Source organism: Mastigoproctus giganteus, chromosome 5 (assembly GCF_048544385.1).
Source record: "Mastigoproctus giganteus isolate SK-2022 chromosome 5, ASM4854438v1, whole genome shotgun sequence".
In the NCBI taxonomy this organism is placed as follows: Eukaryota; Metazoa; Arthropoda; class Arachnida; order Uropygi; family Thelyphonidae; genus Mastigoproctus; species Mastigoproctus giganteus.
Genome location: NC_143579.1, coordinates 218663629 through 218684414, shown reverse-complemented (window position 1 = coordinate 218684414; position 20786 = coordinate 218663629). Strand labels below are relative to the sequence as shown.

The window sequence follows — 20786 nt, the reverse complement described above, 5'->3', positions numbered from 1 at the left end:
CTACTAATATGGCATGTTATTACACTATAATAGCTACCACCCATGCACATACAAAAAATTAGTCAATGCTTAACCAGTTTTTAAATGGTTTCAAATATTCCACCACACAAAGGGTGTTACAGTTGGAAATTGAGGAACTAACATGGAGATTCCTAAATAAAGGTTATACAATTACCTCTGTTAATAAAATTAAACTGATTGTCTAGGAAAAGATAACCAATAACAATTCACAAACAAATATTGATAAAAGCATTTTATTATAGTCCCATATGTAGAAAACTGGTATAACAAATTAAATGATTTATGTAAGGGTACAGATATGAAAGTAATGGCTAGACCGACCAATAAATTACATACATTATTAAAGAAGGGTTCCTCAAATTCTTCCTTTCAACAAACGCATGATCTCGTCTATAGCATTTTGCGTAAAGACTTGCAACTCGGTTTAAGTTGGATCTACTCGGGGGGGGGGGGGGGTTTGCATTAAACAACACTTCTGTATGCACGTCAAGATCACATGCTTCAGAGTTGGCATTCCATGCTGTGAATGAGGCACATTCCTTTCTTTTTAACGAAGCCAAAATAATTAATATTCAGTACAATGTAATAAATTACTTATTGCTGAAATGCTTGAAATGAAACTCCGTAAAAACTCAATTAATATTTGTAGACCTTTTTTAATATCGGATGATTGGTCCTATAAACGCATGTGTGATGAGGACTAAATTTCTTTTAAAATACTTGCGCATCGACGCATTTTTTAGTTTTATTCCATCCTGTGAACACGAAGTACCAAAAAGTTTCCCATCTAACTTAAGGAGGAAGAAATCTGTCTTCATGTATTTCTTACTTAATTGTTTTTTCTACTATGAGTAAATTTAATATAATGTTTTGGTATACTGATGGTTGCGTCATGGTTGATAGTTTTGGAGTTGGGTTGGGGCCTCGACGGTGATTCCGGGTTATTAAGTCAGTGTTGTAGCTATCGTTATGATACACATTAAAATGTAGTTTATTAAATTCATTGTATTTTAATTAATTTATGTGATGGACTAGGAGAGTTGGATAAGAAGCCTTCCTACAAAGAGATCAAGGTAATCCCTGTATAATTTACTAAAAATTCCGGAATAACAAATATTCAAATTATGTCACTGCATACATTTCCAAGGAAATCTTAACTGGCACCTGTAATTCAACTAATTTTCATTAAACCAGCCAAAACACATGAAGCAACTAGCATGCATTCTTCATGGTGAAATTTGAAACCCACAGACCTTTTCTTTCCCAAATGTCCAGTCTTACAACAATTTGGTTTTTTGTTGTTTGTTGTTTACAAAAAATTAAATTAAATTGAACAAAAGAAAACTAAATTGTTGTTTACAACAACAATTTAGTTTTCTCTAAATAATTAATCAATTATTTAGGACAAACTTTCTTCCTATGTATTTCCTAAAAATTAAAAACAGAAATTCAATTGTCAAATGTCAAAAAGTTTATTTCAGATTCCCAATGCTCAACCATTGCAGGCTGAGGAATGGGAGGCCCGATGAAGCAAATTACAATAATCTTCCTTACTTGGGACTATTACAAAAAAACTGTACATATATTACAATTACTACATTAAAGATAATCTACTTGCCTCGGCATCATCTTTTAATAACCATGCAGGGAGTTGATCTTCTTCCATTAAACGAGGTTTCCGTTTAGGATTTCTAGCCTCTTCTCTTCTGCGATCCATGTCCATTTTCTGCACGGAAAAAATTCCATATAAAAAATGAAGAAATTTAGTCATAAAGGTATTTAATATATATAAACAAAATGGCAAATATTAAATGTCTGCACTATGATACATATTCAGTTTATCAAGAAAATGAAGTTTAAAACTAGATGATGACTGATAATAGCGGATTAATATGCAAAGTTATCCAAAGCTGAATCTGGTATTATAAATGTTAAACAAAAAATAAATTGACAAATAATCATAACAGTAGGGCACCGATCAGTTAGATAACTAACTGACTGGTGCCCTACTGTTATGTCTTGCTTTAAGGAATTTAAAAGGATATACAGAAAACTGTATTTTCTGGATAATCATAGTTTGAAGGTATTATGTTATGCATACATTAGTGAAAATCATGAAAACAGATCATATGTCATTCAGACATTTATTTATTAGACATGTTTCAAAATCAGCTCTCCATTTTTATATTATACCAATATTTGGAATATACTGATGGCAGTAGTCAAGGTTTAATTTGCACACTCCACGGAGAAACTTGTGTGAGGAATATGAGGTCAGTTGCAGGGAGGGAGGGAGGTGAATTAATGACATGTTGCTATCAGTCACAGTTTATCAGAAGGGCCATGTTGAACTTGGATAGGGATGTGTGAATAAGAAAATAAGATACTAATTCCCAGCAATTACTGGCCGTGGAAAAGAAATGCATGCATGAGAGTAGTCACTAACACAACTGCAAAAATGAACCAGTCTGTACAGCAATGTAGTAAATAAATCTCATTTGTCATTTTGACCAAGGAAATATCTTGGTCAAAATGACAAATGCTGAGGGGTAAAGGAGACACAGTGCCGACATGAGATAGGGGATGTTAAACAGACACACTAGTTCAGAGAGCAGCAAAACAGAACATGAGGGGGGGATCAGGTGAGGGGCAGTCATAATAAAGTATCTCTCACTCACACATACAGGATGTTTGAATTAAAAGACACCTGGGTCTATCTCACTTACTTTTATGTTTAGGCTATTTGTCATCTGCAACATTTTTGTCATATTTGGGCTGAAATTTTTGAATCATCTGATGTTAAAATTGGATTAAGTATTATGTTCAGATTTCATGATTTATAAACTCAAATTTTGCCTAATCAACTCCTTTTTTATCAATTAGAAAGCTGTTCCTCATCTTTGGTTTAGTCTAAAATCATCTCTATATTTCTGAAATGAATGTAAACTGATTTTATCTGAAGAACAAATATTAAAAATGCAAAGGTTGTAGTGTGCGGAAACAAGACAAAACCTGTCCTCTGCCACTAGCTGTTTCACACAGCTAAATGTGCAAATACCAAAGAGAAAATCTCACATACATCAGTTGCATCATTATTGTTTTGCAGTTCAAATAAGATCAGTTTATGTTAATTTCAAAAGTAAACTAATAACATTTTTAGATTAAAATAAGGGTGGGCAGCAGGGCTCCCACTCCTGGGTTTTTCCCCCCAGATCTGGGTTTTTTGATTGTCATCTGGGTTGATAGGTTTTTTTCACAAAAATATCTCATTATCTGGGTTTTTTCGGTAATTTTTAATTTTAAGTCAAAATTTATTTTTATTTCTTGTAAATACAATAAAATTTAATATATTTAATAACAGTTTACAATTTTCTTAATTTTATATTCTAACAATACTGATCATAATTTGTAATATCTCAAGTGCTTGTACAAAATACTACAAATGTAAAAAGATTTCAAAGTTTTTGCAGGGTTCTACACTATGAAATTATGCTTACATGTTCATACATGTAAGCATACATGATCGTGTTACTAACATGTATGCGCAGCCTATTGAGCAGGCGGAAGGCGGTCTTTACTGCACAGTCTTTCGTGATCGTTCGTGGTATTATTGCATTATTTGGTGTGATTTTTACATTTATGCGTGTACTAAGGGCTTTCCGCAGAAGGAAAGGACTTGCCGGTTGAGAATAATTATGTAATGTAATAAGTGTACTACCCCTGTATATAGTTGCCTCCTTGGTATTAATCGTATTGATACAAGACCTCTGATGAGGAAATGTATTTGTATTTATTGCCGGAAGGCAATATTAGCGTTCAGAATATATAAGTCGATGTGCCAGGATCACTGTTGGGTGGATGATGTCCTGGGACTTTGGCTTGTAAAAAGGCACATAAATTGTAAATCTTAAATTGTATAAATTGTAAATCTTACATTGTATAAATTGTAAATCTTATATTGTATAAATTGTAAATCTTATATTGTATAAATTGTAAATCATAAATTGTATAAATTGTAAGATATATATCAGGCCTCATTGTAACCGAACTGGTAGGTCCTAACTATCTGTATAGTTGTATAAGTTGTGAAGGTTAATATAGAAATTGGTGCCTTCAACAAATTGTAATAACTTAGTTGCAAGTGTTAAGGTTATACAATATGTTTGTAATCATTCCTGTGAAGATGCTGGATCAAGATGTTTTGTAAAACCACAAATTGTAAATAATGTACAGTTACTCTTCAGCGGCAGATAGGGGGAACCCTGGAGCCCGCAGAAAATAATAAAATACTTTGATACTTTGAACTACGTACAGTGATATAATAAATTTAAATTGTAGTGACTATTTCTATTTTATGTTAATGGATTAGTGATTTATTTTTTATTTTATAGAACATTTTAAATAAGATAACTGCTAATTAGTCATACCCACAAATTGCCCACAATGTCTGAAACTTCTTCCCCACAAAGAAAGATGAGTAAACGGTGGTATACTCAAAATTTTAGAAATGAATGGTTAGAAGATCCGGAATTAAAGGATTGGTTGAAAGAAGGCAGTAATGAAAAAGGTGCGTCTTACTGTATTTGTTGTGAAATGAAATTAAAGAATGCCAATAAATCGATGTTACTAGCGCATAAAAATACAGTTAAACATAAAAAAAGTGCAAATATTGCTAAGACAAGTTCAACGTTAGACATGTTCTTCAAAAACGTAAACCTATGGAGAATGAAGAAGTAGCAAAGGCAGAGTTAACAATTGCTGCACTCATCTCTGAGCATAATATTCCATTTGTGCAATGTGATCACCTTATAGAAGCATGTAAGAAAGCATTTCATGATAGCAATATTGCAAAACAAGTTCAGATGAAGGTGACTAAAGTCCCTTATCTTATACAAGATGGCATAGCCTATCATGAAAAAATATACATTTCTAACATATGCAGAAACAACAAGTTTTCAATGATAATAGATGAAAGTACAGATTTATCTTTATCGCTAGTTCTAGCTGTTGTTGTTAGATATTTTGATATTCAAAAACTTGATGTTGTAGATATGTTACTTGACACTGTTTGTGTCGAAAATGGTACTTCAGAAGGGCTTTATCAAGCTGTAAAAGATCTTTTCATAGAAAAAACATTCAAATAAGTAATCTCGTTGGCTTTAGAAGTGATAATTGTGCCACTAAGAGTGGGTTCCAGTCATTGCTAAAAAAGGATGTACCATCAGTATTTATAATGGGATGTGTTTGTCATTCTTTTGCATTATGTGCTAGTCATTCAGTCAAGGTACTACCATCATATCTAGAAATATTTATAAAAGATATCTCTTGTTATTTTTCCTGTAGTAGTAAAAGATTAAACGAGTTCAAAATGATTCAAGATGTTGTAGATACTGCTAAGCATAAAATCCCCAAATTAGCACAAACACGTTGGTTATCCTGTGGCAATGTAATAAAAATTATTATTGAGCAGTGGGATGCGTTAGTTCTTTATTTTCAGTCTCAATCAAAAATTGACAAAATCAATGGTGCAGCGAATATTTACAATACTATGATCACCAAAGGAATATGTACTGAAGAAAATAAACTGCCTGAATATTGAATTTCAATCTGAGCATTTCAGATTGCACTTACTTCATTCAATGGTTTCAATTGAGTATAAAAATATTCTTAGTTTTTTCATAAAAGAAGTCATTACTTCATGCAAGCTGGTTGAAATTGATCCAAGCAATGCAATAAATCATAAGCCTCTGAATAAAATATATTTGGGAGGCCATTGTATGGCCTTATTAAATTCAACACCACTTGGTGACAGTGAGAGCAGGTTTAAAAATGATTGTTTAAAATTTCTTGTTGAACTTTGTATAGAAATCAGAAAAATATTTCCTCTAAATGATGATGGAATTATCGCCAGTCTCAATGTTCTTGACCCAGCAGTGATACATGATCGTGCCAATTCGCCATCCTCAATTTTCCATTCTGAAGACAAACTAGATCTTCTAGATGATGAATGGAGATCATTTCATTTAAATCAAGATTTAGATTTCTCTTACAAAACCATCCCTGAGTTTTGGTATCTGTTACGTAATGTAAAAGATGGCTTTAATAATTCTAAATATGAGATTTTATCTAACTTTATGACCAGTCTAACTATTTTACCTCACTCTTCGGCAAGCGTAGAAAGAATCTTCTCGCAAGTAAACCATATAAAATCAAAAGCCACAAACTCCCTTAAACCAGAAACTGTGAAAAATTGACTAATGGCAAAACAGGCGATAAATAGATCTAATCAAAATTGCTATACATGGAAACCTAAATCAGAATTGGTAAAAGAAGTCATACAAGGAACTTGTCATAAAAGATAGGAAGAACGTTTGAAAAAAATGAAAGAACTTCAAAAAATAAATGTGGAGGGAACTGAATGGGATGAAAATTCTGATTACAATAAAAATAAAAGATATTTTTGCATGGTAAGTTTTATCTTATTTGTGTTGCTATACTATATGATGAAAACTAGGTTTTTTTTGGGTTTATTTAAGTTGCAAATCTAAGTTTTTTTAAAATTTGTGAGTGGGAGCCCTGGTGGGCAGTATTTTATTAGAAACATTTAAATTTAGAAATTGTAAAATTTAAACGATAATATTTAGACATATTTTAAAATCAAATTCAAAAATTTTAACCCAAATTATCCAGATGACAAATAGCCCTAACCTAAAAGTAAGAGAGCAAAAATCCTGTGCCTTTTAATTGAAACACCCTCTATATAACATCCTTTATTAGTATCTATATATAGGCAATACTTCAGTAAAAAAAAAAAAAGATAAATCAACAGTTGCTCATAGACTATCTAAGCAGTCAGAGTGCAAACTATAAAGTTGCCATGATGGAAAAGATGTGAAGTTGCAATCAAAAGGCAATACTAGTGATTGTGGCAGCAAGGGAAATTATATATAGTCACACCAGCAGGGATGATGGAGAGTCCCAATTAAAATTTTGCATGTATGAGTGTAATCTTGTCTTGCTTTAAGGAAGGGTCATGGTACCAAATGTCTGCCAGTATATAACGCATAATGAATGTGGTTGCAAACAAAGTGCTGACAAAACAGGAATTCAACTTCATAGTTATCAACTTTTGACTTTCAAAACGCTGGAGATCAACAAATTTGCAAATAGCAGTGAAAAGGAGGTTTTTTTTGGTCAAAAACGGGGGAAAAACAGGTTTTTGACATCCACACTGAACTAGAAATTAAATTTCACTGGAAGAATGCACATTTTATATCAAAATACAGTCACAGAATTGTTTATCAGAACAGTATGATTTTAAACATTGGCTAGCTTACCTATCATTTTTCTAACAATGGATTTATTTTTTATTTCATTTATTTTATTTTTATTAAAACAGAATATTCACTACAGAGTACCCAATTAAAGTACATGTGGGACAGAACGAAAATAATTATAATAAAAACAGGAATGAATACAATAAATTAGGAACTTATTTGGATAAAAAAAAAAACAGAGAATAATCTCTAATTAAACTATATCACTTACTGCACCAAGGTAAAGTGCAAGGACATTAATGATATTCTATGAGTTGTAAAATAAATTTAAACTGAAATTATTAGCAATTGAAAAGAGTCTGCCAGAGGACATTATTTCTTGATGTTACTGTTGGGTGGATAGATACAGCAAGTCAGTTCATGTCTAATATTCTATTAGAAATCAACAGATGGGAAGGGTTTTGCTTCTGTAAAGGTGACTATAGTGGTCTCAGACAGTTTTCAAATTCTTACAGTGGGACCACTGTAAGAATCTGAAACTGATGATATTGCCAACAGCAAATTCTAAGTGGGAAGCATTCAAGGAACTAATCGTGGAAGCTACTAGGTTTTCATATCGATTAAGAAATATTGTCCAAGGTTTAGGCCTAAATGGATGTCAGATGAACTAATCAGACTCGTGGCAGAGAAGAAAACTGCATATAAATTATCAGGTGACACAGAAGCCTATGGCAGATATAAGCTAGTCTGTAATCAAGTCACAAAGGACATTTAAGGCAAGCGAAGGCAAATTACGAGAACTCTTCGGCAAAGGATGATAAGAAAAACAGTAAAGATTATCTTAACTTATGTAAACTCTAGAAAGAAGGGGATGAATCAGATTGGTTCATACTGTGGATTTTAGTGTTTTGCACCAACCTTACGTAAAAATAAAAACACAAAGGAAACTGGACTTTTAATAACTGTGTTTATAATAAATTATAATAACCTGTATTTACAATAAATTTAACTTTACGATAAACTATACATATAAAATATTAAAATCTGCTACATTAAGAACAATAAAATGCATTAAAATATACTAAGTTAAAAGCGATAAAAAACCATAGCTTTCAAAGGCTCCAGCCTTCTTCTTCAGCGGTATTTTCTTATTCTGCAGTACATCTTTAAATATCAGCAGGTTCATGGTACTCATCACGTGTTTCATTCTCACGCGTTCCGTTCTCTTGCGTTGTGGAACCGGAAGTGGCTCGAGCGGGAGTCATATGGAACCGTTCATCCCTTCTGAGGATAGTGGCCTCAAAGAGGGGATGAATCCGCGTACCTCTTTCTCTATTAATGTTGATTGTAGAACAGATCCGCAAACTCTCGAGCCACTTACGGTCCCAGAACTTATGCGCCCGATCGGTGATGATAGCATCGTCCGGGGAGATCTGGTGCTGCTTCTCCCAAAAATGTTCGGCCACGGCGGATTTGCCATACTCCGGATTTCTTATTGCCTTAGCGTGTTCCCCCAGACGATCTTTGAGACGGCGTTTTGTTTCCCCTACATAACATTCCCCACAATCCGGGCATCTAATGCTATATACGACCCCACTTGTGTTCTCTTTTTGAATGGGGTCCTTAACCTGAGACACGATTGTGTGCAGCCTCCGCCCCGGAAGCTGCACACAACGTGTCTGGTACTTTCTTAGTATTCTAGCTATATGATCAGTCAGACCCGGATAATAGGGAATGTATGCAGTTGATGTTGGTGTAAAAGACTCGCCTCTCCTCTGATTTTCTTTAACATATTTATCTATAATCCTCTGGGGGTAACCACATTTTGCAAGATCCGTCATGACCCGTTCATACTCTAACTTCCTATCATCGGAGGTACTGCAATGTGATTTTGCTCTATCAACTAATGTTCTTATCACACTGTTCCTATGATGGTTGGTCTGAGCTGAACTGTAGTGCGAATACTGCCCTTTACACATGGATTTCCTGTATACCTTAGTCTTTAGCTGTCGGTCTTCCCTACAGACCAAACACATCTAGGAACGGCAAAACTCCTCCTTCTTCTGCCTCCGATGTAAATTGTATGAATGGGGAGAAGCCATTTAAGATGTTCAACACCTGATCTTCGCTCCCCTTCCGAATGATAGAAAACGTATCATCTACGTACCTTTTCCAGGGGCGCATAGGGAGAACACTACCATTAAATATTCTGGCCTCGAGCTCCTCCATAGCTAAATTAGTGGGACTTTCTGAATATAGTATTAAAGATAGTAAAGATTTTGTGCATTTTATTAGAAGCCAACGCATAGAAGAGAATGAAATCATGATATCTTTCGACGTGAAATCGTTATTTACATGTATTCCGATTGACCATGGGGTGTGGTGTGCACACATGGCATTACGGAGGGATACCACCCTAAATACTAGAACACAACTAAAGCTAGAGGATATTGGGAAAGGAATAGAGTTATGCCTCTCAAGCACCACTATGGTGTTTGACAATACTATGTATAAGCAGGTTAATGGTACAGCCATGGGCTCCCCCATTAGCGCAATTGTAGCTAATTTAGCTATGGAGGAGCTCGAGGCCAGAATATTTAATGGTAGTGTTCTCCCTATGCGCCCCTGAAAAAGGTATGTAGATGATACGTTTTCTATCATTCGGAAGGGGAGCGAAGATCAGGTGTTGAACATCTTAAATGGCTTCTCCCCATTCATACAATTTACATCGGAGGCAGAAGAAGGAGGAGTTTTGCCGTTCCTAGATGTGTTTGGTCTGTAGGGAAGACCGACAGCTAAAGACTAAGGTATACAGGAAATCCATGTGTAAAGGGCAGTATTCGCACTACAGTTCAGCTCAGACCAACCATCATAGGAACAGTGTGATAAGAACATTAGTTGATAGAGCAAAATCACATTGCAGTACCTCCGATGATAGGAAGTTAGAGTATGAACGGGTCATGACGGATCTTGCAAAATGTGGTTACCCCCAGAGGATTATAGATAAATATGTTAAAGAAAATCAGAGGAGAGGCGAGTCTTTTACACCAACATCAACTGCATACATTCCCTATTATCCGGGTCTGACTGATCATATAGCTAGAATACTAAGAAAGTACCAGACACGTTGTGTGCAGCTTCCGGGGCGGAGGCTGCACACAATCGTGTCTCAGGTTAAGGACCCCATTCAAAAAGAGAACACAAGTGGGGTCGTATATAGCATTAGATGCCCGGGTTGTGGGGAATGTTATGTAGGGGAAACAAAACGCCGTCTCAAAGATCGTCTGGGGGAACACACTAAGGCAATAAGAAATCCGGAGTATGGCAAATCCGCCGTGGCCGAACATTTTTGGGAGAAGCAGCACCAGATCTCCCCGGACGATGCTATCATCACCGATCGGGCGCATAAGTTCTGGGACCGTAAGTGGCTCGAGAGTTTGCGGATCTGTTCTACAATCAACATTAATAGAGAAAGAGGTACGCGGATTCATCCCCTCTTTGAGGCCACTATCCTCAGAAGGGATGAACGGTTCCATATGACTCCCGCTCGAGCCACTTCCGGTTCCACAACGCAAGAGAACGGAACGCGTGAGAATGAAACACGTGATGAGTACCATGAACCTGCTGATATTTAAAGATGTACTGCAGAATAAGAAAATACCGCTGAAGAAGAAGGCTGGAGCCTTTGAAAGCTATGGTTTTTTATCGCTTTTAACTTAGTATATTTTAATGCATTTTATTGTTCTTAATGTAGCAGATTTTAATATTTTATATGTATAGTTTATCGTAAAGTTAAATTTATTGTAAATACAGGTTATTATAATTTATTATAAACACAGTTATTAAAAGTCCAGTTTCCTTTGTGTTTTTATTTTTACGTAAGGTTGGTGCAAAACACTAAAATCCACAGTATGAATATACCCAACCTCAGAGGCCTGTTTGAAGAACAGATTGGTTCATATCGATGGTTCAACTGTTGATAATGCTGCTCAGATAGCTGATAATCTGAATAAATGAGGATTTTGCATCTACATTCACATGAGGAATTATTAAGGGAGGAAAATTTTGGAACTTTATCAAACTGTAACAGGGTGCTTGTTTCTTTGTTATTTGGTTTTTAGGAGCATTAGCAACTAAGGCCATATTGCTCTGGGATATGCGGTGGCCATTCCCTGACCTTTCCGCATCCTCCGTATTTGGTGGTCACCGGCTCGAACCCAGGTCTAATCACGAAGCGTGTTCTGTGCACTGCCGCTCCTGCCCGCCTGGCTACGGAGGCACCAACAGGGTACTTAATGACTTTGTAATAACTGAGAGCAAAGTGGAGGAGAAATTGTTGAAGTTAAACATAAGTAAGGCATCTAGGGTGGATAGAATCTATCCAGCTATGTTAAAGGAGGTAGCAAAGGAAGTAAGCAAGCCCTCAGCCATAATTATGAGAGCATTTGTGGACTAGGGGGTAGTCCCCACGGACTGAAGATGTGCAAATACATCCTGAATTCCCAGAGGGGGATCTAAGGGTGACACGAGCAATTACACGCCAGTTAGTTCTGATTAGACAATCAGGACATTTCAAAAGCTTCAGCAGAAGGAGAAGATCTGAACTCAGTTCTGTTTTCTGACCAATCTGAATATTCTCTCTCACTCGGCATTGCTATAAGGAATTGTTAAAATGCTAAGCATGACTTGGGCTAATCTGTTATATTTCAAATTTCCTTGTGAACCTCTCATCAGTTCCTAACAGAGGAATTAACACTGTTAATTCTTTCTTCTTTCATAATAGCATCTGGTAAGTTCTTGCACCAAAACTGACAGAACTGATGCTGTAAAACATCTATTCCATCATCTATTTCTTTATCAATAACAAGAATTATTGGAAATTTCTCCACAAAATATTTCAAATTTGAAAATGATGCACTTCCAATCAACAAAGTTTGTGCTATCTCAGCATTTATAAGAACAACATAATATTTCAATAGGTGCACCATGTAGTCTGATGCAGCAATTAAGTACTTCCTCACTGAACAAAAGAATAGAATCTTCTCCTTTAGACTTTCCACAATCTTGGCAATAGAAATGCCTATTACTAAGTAAATCATCCTTCTGGTTTTGTCTGCTGTAGTAATTAATTTTCAAAATGGAAGTGGAAGATTTGAAAACTGTTGATAAAATAAATTTGCACTTAACATTCTTCAATGCAGAATGTTCTTGTTCATACTCTGGCATGATCACCTGGGTAAAGATGTTTACAATAAATAATGAATACAACTGCTAATCATATTTAGCAGTCACAGATTTAAACTATGGTCCACTGCAATTGCCCTGCTGATCACTTAGGTACCTACAAAGGAGCAGAGGCAGTCAGGTCAACACCACTGCCCCAGGACTGATGGATTGCAGAAATATATACAGATTTTTTCAAATTTGGCATAAAATTTAAGAGAGACAAGCAAATTGTTCCATTCAAACTAGGAGAGAGAGAGAGAGAGAGAGAGAGAGAGAGAGAGAGCAACTTGCTTGGCCTGTTTAGGATTGCATTTGCTGGAAGTTTGTGATTCAGAAGTTTTTTCTTGAGAAGTTCATTAATTTGTCATCTTTCAAATCTTCTTTTTGGATCATGAACAGATTTGGATATGAGTCAGTGGCACACACACACTAGTGATTGCTTGAGCTTTTCAATTTGTAACTCTGAAAAGTGCTCTCATAGTTTTTCTGGCCAATGCTAACTTTTCATTAAACAGACTTGTGAAAGGTTGTCACTATTCTACTAGTCTAGTTACACACGTAACAAAATATGGCGGACGTGTGTATGTGTACATACATCAAAATATTTTTTACCATGCAGTATGACTGATATCTTTTGAGATTATGATGAACATTGCAGCGAGTTCCAATCTTCTTTATATTTCGAGGGAACAGCTCTAAAACAGTGTTCACAGGTTGACCACTAGACAGTCCACTGAACTGGACCTATTGGTAACCCTCTAGGTGGCTTCCAGATAGTGACTGGAGGGAGTCCCAGCAGTGGGCATTGTTGTCACGTTATGTCAAGGAGCTGGGTATATGCTTGCCTTATGTACACTATATCCAAAAACTTCATTACTTCATACAACATATTCTTTCCATTTTTCTAACTATTGAATATAGCATAAGGAGCCAAACTGATAGAACAAACTTATCTGTGAAAAGATCTATACCTCCCACACTTCCTTGTTCATTTCAGAAATATGTGTGGTCTCGATTTCAATCTTAATGATTTCCATTTTTTTTCATTGGGTGCAAGAATATTTGCTGATGCTATCGAGGCAGTATTAGGTGGGTCGGAAAACTGCTAGCTTGGGGTGGATGCACAGACTAAAAGGTTAACGGTGGCTGAAGGCAGAGGCAAAAGTTATTCTTGCACTGCTTCTATTAGAATGAGCAGCAACATGGAAGAAAGATAGGAAATGGAGATTTCCAGGAGTGTTGGGAGTCATAGTGGAACAAATAAATACATGGGCTGTGTTAAGGAAACTAAGAGTAGAAACAGGTACATGTATACTTGCATGTACACCAATGCTAGGAGTATAGTTAATAAATCTGATGAGCTTGAAGTGCTAGTCAAGACATCAAAGGCAGATATTGTTTGGATATCGGAGACATGGTGTCACACAGATATAAGCAGTGCAAAATTGGAATTTGGAGAGTACAATGTGTACAGAAAGGATAGACAGAACAGGAAGGGAGGAGGGGTTAAGCTGTTAGTTAAGAAACACAAAATCTAAGGAAGTGCATCAAATTGATGTTGAACAATGCAATGTTGAGTCAGTCTGGTGTGACATAAGCACTGGGAAGGGAAAAATGAGAGTAAGTGTGTGTTATAGGCCTAATGAATCTGATGAGTATAATGAGCAATTGTGCAGAGAAATAGAGTGGGCCAGTAAATTAAAATGTCTGATAATGGGGGATTTTTAGCTGTCCAGATATTGACTGGAACTTGTGGGTTGGTCATTTGTCCACACATTAACAAGACTTTTTGGGATTTATTGGATGACTTGTTTTCTACAGCAGCACGTTCGAGAGGCAACCAGAGGGAGTAATACACTTGATCTGATTATCACCAGTGATTATTCATGCATTAAGAATTTACAGATAAAGGAACCGCTGGGTGACAGTGTTCACAATGTACTGATATGGGAATTACTTAAAGATGTAACTACCATCAAGACTAAAGGGAATGGCTTTTGTTTTCGTAAAGGTGACTACAGAGATCTCAGAAAGCTTTTATATTCTGTATGAGACTACCAACATCTCATACAGAATTCAACTGATGAGATTACCAACGTTGAATTCTAAATGGGAAGCCTTCAAGGACTTAATCTTGGAGGCTACTAGGCTTTTCATTCCAACTAAGAAATACTGTTCAGGGTTCAGGCCTAAATGGATGTCAGATGAATTAATGAGGTTCGTGGCAGAGAAGAAAAATGTATTGGACACAAATTATCAGGTGACACAGAAGCCTATGGCAGATATAAGCTTGTCTGTAATCAAGTCACAAAGGAGGTCAGAGATTAGGCAGAGGTTCAGGGTTAGGCAGGCGAAAGCAGATTACGAGAAATCTTTGGCAAAGGATGCAAAGGAAAACAGCAAAGAGTTCTTTACATATGTAAACTCTAGAAGAAAAGGGATGAATCAGATTGGACCACTTAACATAGATGGATTGACTACTGATGATCATTCTCAGGTAGCTGATAAACTGAATGAGTATTTTCCATCTACATTCACGCATGAGGGGAATGCCAGCAGTTTATCAAACTCTAACAGGGAACTAATTGATTTTGTAACAACTGAGAGCAAAATGGAGGAGAAATTGTTGAAGTTAAACATAAGGAACCTGGGGTGGAGGGGATCTATCCAGTTATATTAAAGGAGGCAGCAAAGGAAGTAAGCAAACCTTTAGCCATAATTATGAGAGCATCCTTGGACTCAGGGGAGATCCCCAAGGACTGGCAGTGTGCAAATGTATCACCAATTCACAAAGGGGGTTCAAAAGGTGATACAAGTAACTATAGACCTGTTAGTTTAACTTGTGTTGCGGGGAAAATAATAGTGTCTCTGGTTAAAGAAGCATTGCAGGATCATCTAGACAAGATGGCAGTAATAGTTAAGACACAGCATGGATTTGTTAAAGGGAGGTCTTGTCTGACCAATTTAATTGGATACTATGACGTGGTCACAAAGGAACTGAATGCCAAAAATAATTTTGATATCATATACTTGGATTTCAGGAAAGCTTTTGACACTGTTGCACATGGAAGACTGCTATACACATTGGAGATGTATGACATTAATTGTAAGTTGCTACAATGGATGGTTCAGTGGAAGACAACAGAGAGTGGCAATCAATGGACACTGCTCTTCATTGACAATGTTATTAGTGTAGTTTCCCAGGGTTCGTCACTGGGCCCATTGTTGTTTAGTGTATTCATCAATATGTAATGATATTGATGAAAGTATATCAGGATTAATGTCCAAGTTTCAGATAATACAAAGGTTGGCAGGGTTGTTAATGACAGTAAAGAAAGTATGCTACTCCAACTGGATCTAGATAAGTTGGGAAAATGGGCTGAGAAGTGGCAAATGAAGTTTAACATTGACAAATGCAAAGTACTGCATATGGGCAGCAACCCAAGAGAAATGTACCAACTGTGTGGTACTCAGGGAAGTGGAAAGTGAAAAATACCTGGGGGGAATTGTGCAGTCAAATATGAAGTTTGCTGAATAGTGCAGACAAGCTGCGAGGACAGGTCATGGAGTCTTGTAAATGATATATAGGAATTTTGCTAGCAGGGTCAGGGAGGTGATTATCCCGTTGTACATCATACATCCTTCCTCATTTTAGGAAGGATGTAGAGTTGCTAGAACGAGTGCAAAGAAGGTCAACAAGATTGGCGAGGGGAACAAGGGGGTGCTCTTACCAAGAAAGGCTTAAGTTCTACAAATTGCAGTGCCTGGAGAGTAGGCACCTGCGAGGTGATCTGATTGAGGTATACAAGGCCTTGAACGGGTTGAGCAAGGTGAATGCTGATGGGAATCTTCCTCTTGATCAGATTAAGAACCTAAGGGGGCATAGATTCAAACTGAGGAAAGACAGTTGTAGATGGAAGGGGTTTTTTTTTTTTTTTTTAGCTGATGCTGCATAAGCTTGCTTTCCTGCATCATATCCTAATGCTAATGCTAATTTCCACTGACAGTCTGACAAACTCAACATGCTTTTGTAACAGAATCCCATTTATCGGTTAATTCAACCACTGCTCATTGCAGTTGTCATAATTATTCGCTGTACAATTCCTTTCCTTCAAAGGTAGTACACTTGTGCATATGTCCACTCTGATATTCCCTGTCAGAGACTTAGTAATTTGGAATCCCCTCTTTTTGATCTTCTCTAGCTTAAAATCTCTCTCTTCCATTCTGTCAAATCCATCAGTTGCCTCTATCACCCAACTCCATTAATCAATTGGAACACTGAGTTTCTCTAGTCCAACTTTCCTAGAGTGAGATAATTTTCCTTGGTGATTTTAATGTTCACAACTCTAGCTGGCTTCCATTTTCTGGTCACACAGACCCATCCAGTTGAGATGTCGAGAATTTTTGCAATTGCATGACATCTCGACCATGTACAGGTTATTCATTTATCTACCAGAATGCCAGTCAATCTAAACCACACCACTAACTCTCTTGATCTTTATCTTACAAACACCCCCTCTAAGTAAACGGTCGAGGTTAGTGGTTCCTTCTCTAGTAGAACCTTTCTCTTATGGCCATTCTACACTTTGTGTTGTTTGGCATTACAGGAATGCAAAATGGGATGATCTGCGAGATTCCTTTTCTTCTTTTTCTTGGTCGGATTACTGTTTCAAATAATTTGATGTCAACATTTGTTCAGATCAAGTCAGCAAAATTATTCTTGTAGGGATGAAATTCTTAATTCCACACTCCACCTTAAAATCTTGTCCATTACCTAAACCTTGGTTTCCCAATAAATGTGCTAAGGCTGTTCAGGATAAGAATGTTGCATATTGCAATTGTCTTTCATCCAAATTTCCAGGTTTATTTTTGGCCTACATGAAAGCTCACAACAATTGTAAAGCAGTTATTAATCAGTCCAAAGAAGATTTTGAACATGCTACAAGTAGAAAACTTGATTTTTCTGCAAATAGTAGCCAGACACTGTTCTCTTGCCAAAATTATTGACTGCGACATTTACCCATCTCTATTCCCACCTCAGCTAATGCTGACTTGCTAGCATCCTAATTTTGTTCTAACTCAGGCATTGATGATCTTGGTAAACCACCTCTTACTATTCCCACGACACACCATTCAATGCCTCATGTGGTCTTCCATCAAAAGAATGTGAGAACAACTTTGAACAGTTTCAATGCCAAGAAAGCACCAAGTCCTGATGGTATTTTTCCACTTGTTCTTAAAACCCTGTGCTCCTGAGCTTACTCCTGTTCTATGTTACCTTTTTACACTTTCTTATTCCACATCTATTAACCATCAACTCCTAAACTATCTAGAAACCTTCCGTCTGATCAATGATCGCCAGTATGGATTCCATCAGTGCCAATCTACTGGTGATATTCTGGCTTATGTTACCCATCTATGGACATATTCAAGGGAAAAGTTTGGTGAAACTCAAGCAAGCACATTTCAAAGGATTTTGACAAACCTTGATGCTAAGAAAGCTCCAGGTCCTGATGGTATTTCTCCACTTGTTCTCAAAACCTGCACCCCCGAACTTACTCCTGTTTTTTGTCGCCATTTTTTCACTTTCTTATTCCAAAGGTGTCTTTCCTTCTGCTTGGAAATTTGCTCATGTCCAGCTAGTTCCTAAAAAGGGTGACAAATCCCTCCTAGCCAATTATCGTCACATTGCAATTACTTCTACTCTTTCTAAAGTAATGGCGAAATCAATTAACCGTCAACTCTTAAACTATCTAGAAACCTCCAATCTGATCAATGTTCACTAGAATGGATTCCATCAGTCAATCCACTGGTGATATTCTGGCTTATGTTATCCATCTATGGACAAATTCAAGGGAAAAGTTTGGTGAAACTCAAGTAGTTACTCTTGATATTTCAAAAGCCTTTGATCATAAAGGTCTTCTAAATTAGCTTCCATCTTATGGTTTGCCAACTGATTTTTGTAATTGGGTATCTAGTTTATCCTCTGACTACTCACTGTGGGTTAGCATAAGCATTAGTAGAGGCATATGATGCAAGAAAGCAAGCTTATGCAGCATCAGCAAAAAAAAAAAAAAAAACCCCACTTCCACTTCACCCCTCCGTTCGTTCAAAATACCTGTCCAGCTGAGCCTTAAATTTATTTAGGCTATCAACTTCCACAACAAGGGATGGAAGTTTGTTCCACCAACCAACTACCCGCTGGTTAAAGGCAAATTTCCGCACATCTATCCTACATCTGTCTTTCCTCAATTTGAATTTATGCCCTCTCAGGTGATTATTCTGAGCAAGAGGCAGTATCCCATCAGCATTGAGCATGCGCAAACCATTCAAGGCTTTTACACCTCTATCAGATCACCTCGCCGGTACCTAGTCTCCAGACACTGTAATTTGCAAAACTTAAGCCTTTCTTTGTAAGAGCAACCCTTTGTTCCGTTCACTAACCTTGTTGCCCTTCTCTGTACTTGTTCCAGCAGCTCTACATCCTTCTTAAAATGAGGTCTACAGACCTGTATACAGTACTCAAGGTGTGGCCTGACCATTGCCTTATACAAGGGGATAATCACCTCCTTATCCCTGCTAGAAAAATTCCTGTATATCATTGACAAGACACCATGAGCCACTCTTGCAGGCTATCTGCACTGCTCAGAAAACTTCATATCTGCCTGCACAATTACCCCCAGGTCCTTTTCGTTCTCTACCACTGTCAGTGTAGTACCACAGAGTTGATATGTTACTCTAGGGTTACCATATGTAGTACTTTACATTTGTCAATGTTAAACTTTATTTGTCTCCTCTCAGCCCAACTGCTCAACTTTTCTAGATCCTGTTGCAGGAGCATACTGTATTTAGTGTCCCTAACAACTCTGCTTCGTATTGTCTTCGTATTGTCTGCAAACGTGGAAATTAATCCTGATATACCATCATCAATATCATTTATAAACACAGAAAACAACAATGGACCCAACACTGATCCCTGAGAGACTCCATTAATTACATTAGTCCACGATGAGCAGTGTCCATTGATTACCACTCTCTGTCTTCTCCTATTCAACCATCCTTTTTCCATAGCAGCAATTTGCCTGCAATGCCACACTGCTCCAATTTGTTCAGCAGTCTTCCATGTGCTAAAGTATCAAAAGACTTTCTAACATTCAAATATATGATATCAAAGTTATTCCCTGTATCCAGTTCCTTTGTGACTGTATCATAGTATACAATCTAACTGAAGTCTTGTCTAGATGATCCTGCAGTGCTTTTTTAACCAATGCCTCTATTAATTTCCCTGGAACAGAAGTTAAACTAACAGGTCTGTAATTACTTGTGTCGCTCTTTGATCCTTCTTTGTGAATTGGGGTCACATTTGCACATCTCCAGTTCATGGGTACCTCTCCTGTGTCCAAGGAAGCTCTCATAATTAGGGCTAACGGTTTGATTACTTCCTTTGCTGCCTTCTTTAATATAACTGGATAGATCCCATTCACCCCAGGTGCCATTCTTATGTTTATCTTCAACAATTTTGCCTCCACTTTGCTCTCAGTTATTACAAAATCATCTAGCTCACTGCCAGAGTTTAATTCACCTCTCGTATTCCCCTCGCTGAATCTCCACATGTGTGATTATAGATGCAAAATACTCATTTAGTTTGTTACCTACCTGAGCAGTATCATCAACAGTTGAACCATCTATATCAAGTGCACCAATCTGATTCATCCCCTTCCTTCTAGAGTTTACATAAGTAAAGAATTCTTTGCAGTTTTTTCCTTTACATCCTTTGCCAACAATTTCTCGTAATCTGCATTTGCCTGCCTAACCTCCTTTGTGATTTGGTTACAGACCAACTTTATATCTATCGTAGGCTTCTGTGTTACCCATTACATCCCCTCCTTTGATAGTTGGTCACATCCTACCCAAGCATGGGTCAGTCAATTATAAATATACTTATAGGCCTTTGAAGAGAAGCTAGTATGATTGTGAAATCAAGACACAATTGACACAGTTAACAGACTTTCAGCATGAAATAAAAATAGGGTGATACGCAATCCGTCTGCATGTGACATTTCAACAGCATTGAAGATCCCTGGTTGATGACTTGTGATGTGATCTTCAAATGAAAGTACTGAAACCATCATAAAACAAGCTGGAAAAATTTCCAAAGCTGGCAGAATACATGCAGTGCTTTTCTGTTGTAGCACACGACAGGAGGGTTCTGCAAAGAATCACTGGCTCAGAATAAAGTCGACACTATTGCAGCCAACACAG

General features: G+C 36.9%; 1 protein-coding gene across 7 annotated transcripts in view; it reads right to left on the bottom strand.

Moving 5' to 3' along the window:
- Positions 1-20786, bottom strand: part of brm (ATP-dependent helicase brm) — a 714323-nt gene that overhangs the window by 200580 nt on the left and 492957 nt on the right. For all 7 annotated transcript variants that reach the window (XM_090374387.1, XM_090374383.1, XM_090374382.1 and 4 more), the window contains one exon: positions 1636-1747. In XM_090374387.1, the coding sequence (XP_090230513.1) occupies positions 1636-1747 (112 nt within the window). The remainder of the gene's footprint in view (positions 1-1635; positions 1748-20786) is intronic.